The 12,933-nt window shown below is 37.0% G+C and overlaps 1 protein-coding gene across 4 annotated transcripts in view; it reads right to left on the bottom strand.

Moving 5' to 3' along the window:
- Window positions 1-2,540: 2,540 nt before the first annotated feature.
- Window positions 2,541-12,933, bottom strand: part of AZI2 (5-azacytidine induced 2) — a 28,677-nt gene continuing 18,284 nt past the window's right edge. For all 4 annotated transcript variants that reach the window (XM_069770949.1, XM_069770920.1, XM_069770931.1 and 1 more), the window contains exons 6-8: window positions 11,725-11,786; window positions 7,757-7,872; window positions 2,541-4,935 (exon numbers count right to left, since the gene is read on the bottom strand). In XM_069770949.1, the coding sequence (XP_069627050.1) occupies window positions 4,547-4,935; window positions 7,757-7,872; window positions 11,725-11,786 (567 nt within the window). In that variant the 3' untranslated portion in view covers window positions 2,541-4,546. The remainder of the gene's footprint in view (window positions 4,936-7,756; window positions 7,873-11,724; window positions 11,787-12,933) is intronic.

The following is a 12,933-nucleotide window of genomic DNA, read 5'->3' as shown; positions in this document are numbered from 1 at the left end:
TGATGCAATAAGGTCTTAAAAGTAGAAGACTGATTTGTCACCTAGCTCCCTCACAGGGTGCAGCAAGGCATCTGTCACAGTTTCTGCAGCAAAGGGCCCTATCTTTGCCTCTTCGTAGCACTTGGGAGGACTTGGCAAGCACCCAAGACACCCACATTTTTCGCTTGAGACTACATGCTTCCAGTGTAATAAAGCCACCTTCAAACTCCTGAGACAAGACCCATACAAATGTGAGATCTAAAAGGCAGGAGGAAGAAGTTGTCGTATACTTATTTAAAAGTTTGCCTTCATAGAGTAAAATGAAGCCTCGGAGGATAGATGAGTGGCAGTTTGTAACGCACAGGGTTTTCAGAGGAGTGTAACTACCTACTCTTACAGTCTGAGACACCACCCAGCAATAAATTTGTAAGCCGGAAACCCATTCTGCATCATACTCAGTACAGCCATACTCCTCCTCAAGTAATTCCTCCAAGTAACTCCTGTGTTCTCTGTTTACTCTGCTGGTCCAAAAATGGTCAAGTACAGTTGAAATGTAAGTGTTCCATCTAGTTAAAAATCAGTTCAGTAACAGTAAGCACCTGGTTATTTCTTTCATGCTTCTCTCCTAGATCAAACATCCATACTCAGAATACCATCATCTTACCGCTTAATTACTGTATCTTGATGTTTGAACCACTTTGTCTCTTCCATCTTAAAATATAATGAAATGAATTCTGCTGGACACTGATCTCAGTTCACATCACATTTACTACAGAGAACAGTTTTGGTTTGTTTTGGTTTTAAATGGTTCAACTGCAACTCGATTAAAATTAGCGTTTACCTTTAGTGCTGATAATAAGAAAAAAACTGAAATACTTTTGTCCACTGTCCTATGTTCATACAACTGCAAGTAGCACACCACTCCCCCTACAGAAAGGGCTAAAAGCCTGACCCCTAAAAGAACAAAACAATAAAAAAAACCCCAACCCCCCCACATGCCTTTTTGTATTCAAACTACACAAAGCAACAGGGAAATGCCTTACCGCTCAGCGACCGCTGTTCTTCACAGGCCCTGTCTGAAGATCAGAAGAAAATGCAGGCAGGTCAGTCAGGTACCGGAGCTTTTCACTCTTCCTTTACCAGGCCACAGCATCAGTAAAAATACAGTTGTGGGACCGCAGCAGTCTCAAGGTCTACTGCAATTTGGTTTTGAAATAAAATCAAATCTGCTTTACATCACCAGTACAGTTCGTATTATACTTATGTGGAGCTATGTTAAATTACTTGGAGTGGGTCTTCCTGTAACTCCAGCATATGTCTAGTACTGCTCTCATCTTTTTCCAGCTGTAAAAATTTGACAGTGCATCACAGCTAATTTGGCAGTTTGCTTTCTTCAATGTGGCTAGTTCACGTAAGAGGAAAACTAAACAGTTGTAAACCCACAAAACTGGCAGGGAGACTTAAAATGATCAGATTTAAAAAATATTTAAAATGAACCAAACAGTGGAAGTTGACATATGAAGGTTAGTCCAACTCTCCAAATACATATTCATCAGCTTGCCATATGCTCACTTAAATGAGCAAAGCAACAACCTCCTCCTGCCCCAAAAGCTGTGTTCCATTTCTGTTATACGGAATTAGTGCTTGCTTAAATTAAAAATTGTCAAATCAGTGGGTTGGGTGAAGTTTTAAAATGTTCAAAGTTTGCATTCAAGGTAAGGTTTTTTTGGTGTCACTTAACATACTTGTAGGACTTTGGTTCTTCCTTTATGCAATTTTATGGTTTTATAGAACAAACACACACGTGCACACAAAACACCAGAACCCCTTTACTACAGCTACTTCTGCATGTAATTTGCTGTCACTGTGATGAAAAGCTTTCACATCTGAAAATGGAAAGCACTGTGAGCCACTAGTGGCATGGATTTAAATGACTTTTCCATCTTGAGTCAAAATTTGATTGTATACTCTGGACCAACAGATGCTTCACAAGCCAGCTAGCTCCCAAGTGACTTCAAAGCTGGGGACTTCCTTTTCAAATGTTCTGGCTTGGCCACAGCAATGAGTGATTGGATTGGAAATGCTGCCTACAGCAAGCTCTCCGTCATCCTGCCCTCCTCTCTCTGGTTTCAGCAGTTCTTCTGAAGTCCCTCGGGGCAAACATCCCTGCTCCCTTCTCCAGCAGAAGATAAGCCAAGAGTCAAAGGCAAAGCCCAGAAATTCTCAGGTACCTCACAGAGAAGCTTAATTTTAAGTTTTCCTGTCACACAGGACAGGGCAGGCTGACCAGGAACCTTCTGACACAAGTAGTCAAACCACAGGAACAGGCTGTAGCTTCAGGTAACTTAAGTTCTTCAGGTTTCAACATCCCAAAGAATACTTTTCCCAGAATACATTGAAGCAGTCTACTGCAGATGTTTGGTTTTTTCCCTGAATGGAGGAGGATGAACCTCAAACTTAATTGTTTGTATTTTGAATCACATTTATAAACAAACAAGAAATTAAAACTGAGTAAAAAATTTTGTGCCAGATACAGAAAGGAGATTTGTAAGTGAAACCCATTTCAAACAAAAATAAATTTATTTAAAATCTTACACAGTAGAATTCCTTCATTGCACAAATCAAAGTATTAATCATGTTGATGTCTGTTGGCTAATTTGTTACTTTATAAAAAACCCCTCTGTAATGTTGAGGTGGGAAACCCCCAAAAGTAAGCTACATTAGAACTAGATACCATATAGCTTATGCAGCCACATGAGAAATGTTTTCTGCTGCTTTGTTATTACACAGGTAGTTGGTTCTATCAGCTAAAGCCTAGTGACTTGGATTTGTTTTATGCATATTGGGTTTTGTTCTATTACTTTCCAAGAGATTGTACTCCCCTGAGTCAGCTGTGTTCATTGGTCAGAATAAATTCCAGCATCTGACACCATTTCCATTAATCACAGACAAGCCAGTATACATGAGCAAGATAATAGAAAGATAAAAACAATATCTGGTGAATGGGAAACATTATTTATGTATGCTGTTCGCTAATACAGTAGAAGGTAGCTGGAAGGCATTTTTTCAACTTTGATAGACAAAACTGAAAGGAGAGGAAGGGCATCATATGAAGTACTTACTCCACAGGGAAGAAAGTGTCTGGAACCACACAAATCACGTAGCACCTTGGTAACACTTTTACAGTCCATCATTACCATGGCTATGCTAGAGTCATAGCTTCCCCATGTATTTGCAAGCAATTTTAAGATAATTTGCTAAACAGCTGTGAAATTAATTTTTATTACACTGATCTTAAACTGGACCTGTGAAGTTGAATACTTCATCCACTCACCCACACATCTGTAAATAACACAGTATTAAGTGTCTTCCCACCTGTTACAAGTTAGGTGTCATGGATCTAAAATACAAAGCATTTTTCTTCAGTGTATTGAGCAGTCAAGGCATTTCACTTAACCCTGTTGTATTAAGCCAGATATGAAGCAGAGCAGTTTAAAAAAAAAAAAAACAAAATGTAAGTTGTATTTGTCCAAAAACAGTTCTTGGCCCTAAAAGAAAAAAAAAAAAGTCATACTCGGACACCCATAGTCTATAAAGCAGGCAGTTGCAATTCAAATAACTCTAGTTCCCACTGGCATACTAGAGATACCACAAAAATACTTCTTATATATATCAATAATGCTACAACACCTAGTCCGATTAAATTAAGGCTTTGTTTCTTTAAAAAAATGTTAGTAGCCTTCACCACCACACAAATAAAAAGTCGAGGTTCTGGTGCTGTGCAAAGGAGGCACAATAAGGATAACTGCACTCTGAACAGGATGATTCTGTGGCAGGCACCACTGTGCGCAGAATTAAGTCGGTTTCCTACAGCACGAACAGAGGGAAACAAGCTGAACATCCAGGATTTGCAGTGTTCAGCAGCATTACTTATGATCCTTTATAATTCACAATAAGGCCCAAAATGGCACAATCTAAACAGGATAGCCTAGAAGTGATTTTTCTCTTGCCGCTATCTAATATAAATCAAGATTTTGACAAAAAAAAAAATCTCACCTTTCTTAGGTATTACATAAAAATGCATTTCTAAGCCAGAGGAATCAAAGTTAATTGAAAGGAGGAAGGAAGATATAATCCAATTCTTCATTTTATGTCTTACTCTGGAAAAAAAAACACTGTCAAAAAATAAGCTCAGAGCTGGTACAAGTTTTAACACAGGATACCAAGTATTTTCTTGGTTACATACAGATAGCAAACAAATACAGAACTGGATTATTTTGTTTTATTCCAAGAACTCACTTTTCAATGTAATCTTTTGCAAATGTGTGCCATTTGCAGTACAAGACTATCTAGGCCCCATGCTAGATTTCTTTATATTTACATTATACCAGCACAGCTTTAACTTCAAGGAACTTGCTCCTGATTTACAGCTGCGGAAGACTACACTTTCTGTTTCGGAACTAGAATTAAAGAACATTTCAGGCAATCTGTTTTCTCTCTTTAAAAGTTCAAGCGTTAAGGTGCCTATTCAGAACCACTCTAAAAATGCCTCAGTTCATTCTCAAAATTAACTCTTGTACAGACAGTTTTGATTACACTGATCCATGTAATCTGCTGGACAGTTTAACAAAGTTGTTTTATTTCTCATTTCCCAAAACACATTCTCATTAGGCTTTGGAGGACTTGGGAACACCCAGGAATTATCTTCCAGAGAGCTCTTTCCATAAGAATGGTGTTCCTGAAACGTTTTGCCATCAACTGGAATGGGTCTCTCATCTGTCCATGCTTGTAGAGTCACCCTTTCAGATGGGGTTTTTACATCTCTCGGCAGAGGGGGAGACACATCATTGCAGAGTATTTCATCTTTTTGTGAGAGTTTTTTATAGACTACCCCAGATGTCAAATTCAGCTTTGAAATATTCAAGTCAACACATTGTACTGGTACAGTACAGGCAGCTGAAGAAAGAAGATAAAAAAGATTTTTAAATGATATTATTAATGAATTTTTCATATACTCCAAATGTACTACAGTATAGCAGGGATGTGAAAGCCAGTATTTTCAAGCTGCAAATTTTCAGACTGTATTTTACTTCAGTAACTACTTAAAAGTTACAAACTACACGTACTAACCTCCTCAGTCTCATTTTGCAAGATGAGCCAGAGATGCTCTCAGTCTCATTTTGCAAGATGAACCAGAGATGCTGAAATCTCAATGTCTAAAATACGCCTAACACCAACAAAACCTCCCAGCTCCCACTTGAACAGATAAATTGATGAATCTTTTTGACAAGACTGGAATGAATGCTGAAACAGAGAGGATTTTCATGCACTCGGAGAAATCAACCAGATTCAGAACACTGCTTACACAGAGCATGCTTCTTCCTACTCTACTGATTCTTTCTCAGGCTGCCAAGAACCTGAATTCTCACTGTCCATGAAGCAGTAAGAGGGAAACACACGGTGTTCATGGGTTCTCTGTGCTCCACTATTGTCTGACTTCTGAAAATAAAGTGACAGACTGCAATGTTCAGCCATCTGAAATTCCAGGGGAGTTTTAAACCATGCTAGGAATGGGAGGATTTTGGAACGGAACAGCATCTACCCGAAACAAAAAAGCTGCACCTTCAACGCACATCTGAACAGATGGTCAATAATTTATATAAACATGTAGCGATTCCTGCAGTTACAGAAACTCACGTCTTACAGGTAGTTTTCTAGAACAGCTATGCATCTTGAGTACAAACTGTGATTGGCAACTTTAGTTCTTAAGGGACAGAAAGAGGAGCCAGTATCTCAGTCAAAGAATATGATGTCCATTTGTCACTAAAAATTAAAAGGCAGTACCCAATTTGCAAATGTCAGCCAAAAGCACTTTCCAATAGCACAGGCATCATATCTGAAAAACATGCTAAGGAATTGGATTTGGCCTCTTTGAGCTGACAGGTATAAAAAGCAATTTGAGATCTACAGACCTTTAAAGTTCAAGAAAAATGGAATACACTGAAAATGGTTTGAAAATGTAAAAAAACCAACTCCATAAGCGGACACAACGTTTGTTGAAAATGCCTCCATACATGAATGACAGCTAAGTAGAATCCTCTTGTTAACTGGTATTGTTAACATCATACACACAGCAATGAATACATTGTGTTCTACAGACTTCACGCACCTCTTGTAGAGGCAACTAGTTTGTAAATGGTAAAATAGCTAGTACTACAGGTATAGAAAGTTTTAAGTCAATTCTACCCTTATTTTGCACAAGCCAAGATTTTTCTATAAATACAAGCACAGATCCATCTGCATTGCATTTGTAAGAGTGGCTGACAAGCAAGGTAAACAAACAAAAAAAATTAGTGTTCATTTCTGCTGAACCTGTCTCCTCTTAACATACTTCTGAAAAATTTACTGAAAAAAGCCTAGAGAGCAAAAGGCAAAAATCCTTTGTTTCCAAATCAATCAATAACGCCTTTTATAGCTGTGGATGTACAACTGCATTAGCAACCTCAGAAAATCAGACTGTTCACCAGCTAGAAGAGAAAAATCAGTACTTGTGGAGTGGCAAGACAGATCTAACCCCAAATCAAAAACAACAACAGAAAGATATTCCATGATCACATCAAAGCTTGACAGACTTAAGGATTAAAACCTCATTCACTTCCCAGTTTCTCTGCTGAAGTTATTTGACAAACATGTCTCAGAACTGTAGGAAACACAGACTCACCTGGTAACATGTGACCAAGTCTACAAAATGTGTTGATAGTTTATCAGCCAAGTACCAGAGAGTGATTAATCACTGCTGGCCATGGACAAAGGCCGTAATTGACCTGGAGGTGAATCCTATCACTACCTCACTGAGCCCATCAAAGCTGTTTAGAAACAAAATGTCTTGATCTTGTAATGGACTGGGACATCAGAGACTGTCACCAATATATTGTAACTGAGTTCACAGTGTTTCACTGGCATCTTCTGTATTCTGAACACAGTAAATACCACAATTGGAGTGAGCAGAAAACAAAGGAAATAAACACTGCAATAAACAGTCAGACTGATAGTCTGGCCCCACCAGAGTAAGAATGCTCTCTTGTAAAGCATTTGGCTTGAGAGAAACATACGCATGAAATAGAAGAACTATCTCATGAACTGCTCAAAGAAATTATACATACTTTATGTGGAAATTGTTTTCCCCTTTATTATTTGCAATGTAGCAGCAGAAATAAGGCAGTTTTGCAGCCCCAGCATTTTGACATTCAGAAAATGTCATCTTGCATAGTATTTTGCTAGGAAAGACAACTTTTCTGAATGCCAACATGAAGAAATACACAACCATAATGGAATTTCAGTCTATTAAAGTCTGACTTTAAAATGTTGCCAAATTAATACTTTATATATTATATACTGGGAAAATAATACTGCGTTTGCAAAAAAGATTTCCCCCCCCCAATATGAAGTTGTTCTGGTAAAAGGTCAAATACAAGTAAACTTAACACCTCAGCCTTGTGCACATAAGCAACACTTGACTGAGAAAAAAGCCACAAGGGGAACAGAATACAGTACTGAAGAAAAAACACATCAGCAACACCTTTATGTGTGAAGTTGACCAGTATGAGACAGAAGCAAAAGCAGAAAATGGGTAGGCTGAAACCATAATATAGTCTAGCTTATCAACTTCAATTGATGAGATTCTGATAAGATATGATAGCTAGTTTCTTTCTAAAATGGTACAGCTTGAATCAACGGTTTGTATTTGTAAGGTCTGTTACTGCAAACACTGACTTGCCTTTCTTGGTCGCTGTTGAGTTTGTTTTCAGTTTTCGTAGGACCTCAGCTTGCATGTCAGTCACTAGACGCAAATTAGACATTTCTCTCTTCAGTTCCCAATATGCTTGTTGCACACTTTCAAAACAAAGATTTTTTAGAAGTTAATTGCCATCTCTAAAGCACCCTCATGCCTATTAACATGCTTATCAAGCACTAACTGTTAATAAATCATTTTTGCCTGACAAATACTGCCAATTTTACTAGAGTACCACAATTCAAAATGAATTGAGCAGTACTGATAATTACCTTAAACTGATGGACCTTTGTATATTTTATTTGACTCTTGTGTATTACAATACAAAATGTATCATCTAGTATGTTGATATAGAATACTAATAATTTCAAGTTTCCCAAAGGTAAAGAAATATGAAGCATATTCTCCAATTTCATTATTTGAAGCTAACCATCTTACCATAAAATTAGTAATCTCCAAGGAATACTTTTTAAAAATATATTAAATGGACACTAGATTACAAACAAGGTAGACTACTAACTTTCAATGGCTTCTGATAAAAACGACCACACACACCATCATATGTTATGATCCTAGTATGTTAATTGATCATAGTTTTAAATATTCCATCAAAATCAGTATTTGGGTCTTTACACTATTCATTTTGCTACAGTGAATTCAGACTAGATATTCAAGATCCAAACTTAGCACCCACAGACCAGACTAAAATATAAAACATACTGTTTCATACTCAAGTCATCTAATTTATGTTAATACACTGCCTTATCAGACAGTTTAAAAAATAGCAACCCAATTCATTCTCTGATAAGACAGCATAATATGAGAACCATATTTAGCAACAGCAGCACTGTTCCAACGTGGAAGTTTCTGGTTATTAGCTGGTAAGAAAAACCAAGAACAAAAAAACCCCAGAGAAGTCAGCATCACCATATGTTTCTTGGTAAAATTTCGAGCAAATGCTCACTGAACACCACATTTATGTTGATTAATAATTAACTTAGTGTTCAAAGACATAAGGCTGCAGTTACTTCAACTTAAACATGAAATCAATGATTTAATTTTTTTTTTAATGCTTAACATTCTACCAAAACACATTTATTGAGAACAAGTATCATGGATGGACATTTTCAGAATATTTCTTTCTACCTCACTATATTCACCTAAAAGGCATTTACTTTAAAACAGTTCTGTACCTCAAACTATTGTTGAGATGACTTAAGAACTATTAAGCTATATAACAACTGTATTTTCAAACATGCATATATACAGATTTCTATCCCTCTAAAATACCAATTCAGGATCACTCTTGCATGAAATGTATCAGACATTAATGTGTTCAAAAGGACCCTGAGAAGCAGCTATTATTCTGTTCTGCAAGTTAACACTAAAAGAGTTTCCTCAAAACACAGAAATTAAACTTTCTTCTATGCACAGAAATATTTCCCCAGAATACAAAAATTCAGATGCAAAAACTCCGTTAAAGAACAGAGGAAGCTGATAGTTTAATAGGTAATGTATTAGGTGTCAGCAATTCTGATACATAGAAAGTTAAAATTTTCAGAACTGGTATTTCAAGAAGTTCAGCTAAACCTGTGGCCTTTTTGCTGCAGAATCCATGTGGTTCTTTGAACTTTTAAGAGATGACAATTTTAAAATTAAGTTGATGTGACAACCACACTTCATTTATTCATGTGTTTTGGTCTCAAAAACAAGATCAAATAAACTTTACTTATATCAGAACAGAACTGTCCAATAGTTAAATATATTTATGTGTATAGAAGTGGTAAATAGAAGAACAGCTCAGTGTCTGCTACCAACCAGAAGGAAAGCGCTTAGATAAATTTTGTAACATGCATTTAGTGCTTTTAAAAGCATCTTGCAAAGGGATGCAGGTACCAGAATTCCACTTAATTCATGCATAACATATTTTAACTGTTTTTGTTGATACTGTCCTAGAATCCCATTGCAAAGCCTCATTTTCAAGGAATTTGCAATTGAAAAACCAAGGATTCCACACGCTTGGAAGTTTATCCTATACTGCTTTCTAACATGTAATATAAACCTTGAATATCATAGCCTATCTAAATCTACACCAAAGTAGATTTGCAAACCAAGAATTTAAAGTCAGATTTGCAGGCTGCTGACAAATGTGAAATAATTACTTTCCAAAAAGTTAACTAACTGCAAATGCCTCCATCTCCCATAAACAGCAGGATTGCTTGCTACAACAACTGTTTCACATAAGAGGTTTTTCAAGTGTTTGTCCACAGATTTTTGGATAGGCTTACATATTCAGTACACATTACACATTCATTATTTATGTCATATTGCAATAAACACTAAACTGTACATATGCTAATTCAGATGGTTGCCACCTGAACGTCACTTTGTGGAATAAATCTGCTCTGGAAGATCAAAGAGATAACTGCTTTACCTTGAGATAACACCTCTTTTCAGGCGTGCAAGACTGACTATGAAGCTCCAGCAGAAACCACAAGAAAAAGTGTTAGCTACTGTCCTGGGTTCAGCTGGGACAGAGTTAATTTTTACAGGAACCTGGGAGGTGGGGGGGCATAGCTGGGGCAGCTGACCTGAACTAGCCAAGGAGCTATTCCATACCATGTGCCATCATGCTCAGTATATATATGGGGAGCGGGCCGGGGGGTGGTCTGGACTTTCGGTGGGGGAAGTGGCGGAGCGTCAGGTCCCGGGTGGTGAGCAGTTGCACTGTGCATCACTCCTTTTGTATACTCTTTCATTAGTACCGTCGTTGTTGTTGTAATTTCTTTGTGTTGTCCCGGTAAACTGCCTTTACCTCAACCCTCGAGGTTCCAGGGTTTTTTTCCTCTTCTCTCCTCCGTCTCCCCCCTATCCCACCGGAGGGGAGCGGGAGGAGTGAGCGAGCGGCCGCGTGGTCCTTTGTTACCGGCTGGGCGGAAACCACGACAGCTACCTAGCTATCCGGTCAAGGTGAAGGGTGAAAGTGTAATCTGTGTATAGTGTGTATAATATTATCATTACACCAGAGAACATATGAAAAGAAATATCTGTGCTGTTCTCTTTCAGTGACTCATTTCCTTTCCCATCTCTTCAATAGCCAAGGTATTACGCTAAACAATCTGTCGTTATGAAGGACCACTCTTCCCTCTTGTGGAAAATCGTGTAAGTACACCAGTAGGCATAACGGTGTAAGAGTTGCAGTAGTATTTCATTTCTGCAACACAGAACGTTTGGGAACCTTCATGCATTCGTGAATTGTTCTGTTGCATAAAGAACTAAAAGATATATATACTTTATAATATGGCACACATACTCAAGACAGGATAATATAGGAATTTAGATCCTTAGATTTACCACAATTATTATTTGAATGGCTACAAAATGAAAACAAATGCTTTCTGATATGTTAGCATTTTTCTGGAAAATTGCTATTTCTTTTTTAACAGGTCACACGATGGCTCCTCCATATTAAACAAAAAAATCCTTTACAATGTCTTCTAGTAGAAATATTATTGTACTGCACTAAATAAGAATGTATGTTCCAACGCTAAGCAAGAGATTTGAAGCCATCACCTATGCAAATACAGCAACCTCCCCATACACAAAATGAAGACATTCTATAGCTGGGATAAGACTTGGAAATGTATTTACCACCTCCTCAAGTCAACTAATTATTAAAAACCTGATTTTTGAATACAAGATAATTTAACTTTCATTTTCTGTACAACAATCTGAAGATGTAAATATTTTCTTATCATCATCACCCTGGACTACCAACATAACAAAGGAAAAAAAAATTACAATGCTCTTGCTAAATTAGTATACCTAGACTTGAAATTAGATTATACAATTTGAAATAACACATTTGAACACGCTGCAAGAGTATTTACTTGTTCAAATAACTGTCCCTCAGTAAACTAAAAATAAACATGAAAGCCACTTGATTTTCATACCTCTGGATGTCTTGCCTTTGAAGGAGGTCTCCACTGAATGGATTTTCGTCTTGAGCGTGGTCCTGGCATAACAGAGTGAGGGGAAGACAAAGAAGGAATGAACATATGATTTCAGATCTTCTATCTGAAAATACATCAGTGAAACTACAAGTTCGCTAATACTGAAATTCAGAAGTAAAGTAGTCTTCATTTGTGTTGGCTGCAGTGGTTTTCAAAATGGACATAAAGACTTCTACTAAGAATTTCCACTTAAAAATGTTTAAATTACCTACTTATATGAAAGCATTGCTCAGCCACCACCATACTCTCTCCTCTCTCTCTCTTTTTTTTTTTAAATAAACAGCTGAGCTCTTGGAATTTGTGATTCTTTAAAATGCAAAAATTGAGAAAGGCTTTTGGCTTCCATTAAAAAAAAAAAAAGTAATGAGTCTTCTCTTGTTATTTCCCTGTCTCAGTATATAAAGACCCTTAATATAAAGAAAAACTTTTTCAGTATAGATTTACTTCCACAAGTTACTTTTATGATAGAACATAATTTATCTCTTGATTCTGAAAGACTGCTTTAAACTGTGCATACAAGCAGGCTTGCTGAAGTTAACAAGACTGTTTAACAAATCAAACATTGGGCTTGCTTCATTAGTCATGTTTCTATTAGATCTTCACCTGTAATGAGTTCCCATTCATATCCCTTCTTTTCATGTTCCTTTCCTCCTACCATTCCCTCTAGCCAAAGCTCTTATGAATTTGATATCTGTTACCGTGGCTTCATGATGGCCTATACACATTTCAAGCAACTTGTCAACATAATATACACACTGCATCAACTACAATGCAAAACCCAAATATCTAAAAATAGAAAAAACATAGGAAGTATACTTGCCTAAGGTAGAAAACATCTGAAAATGCTAACTAATGTAATTAAAAACAGTAATAATGAAAATACCAGCTGGGTTTGAAACAATGCTGACTTGTCATTGATCACCTTTCCCTGTATTTTACCTGACAATTTTTCCCCCTCCTGAAGACTTTCCCACCACCACCCATCAGAGATTCAATTTCATAGTTAAGAAAACCCAAACAGTTGCACTATATTACCCCACATCTGAAAACTTGTACCTTTTTATTTCCTATATTAAGCAGTTACCAGGATCAAGAATAGATAATATTAAAAAAGAAAAAAGAAAAAAGCTGTTCCTTATATTTGTTCTT

The sequence above is a fragment of the Haliaeetus albicilla genome, chromosome 2 (assembly GCF_947461875.1).
Source record: "Haliaeetus albicilla chromosome 2, bHalAlb1.1, whole genome shotgun sequence".
NCBI lineage: Eukaryota > Metazoa > Chordata > Aves > Accipitriformes > Accipitridae > Haliaeetus > Haliaeetus albicilla.
Note: the sequence above shows the minus strand (reverse complement) of the source record. Positions and strands in the feature narration are given on the sequence as shown.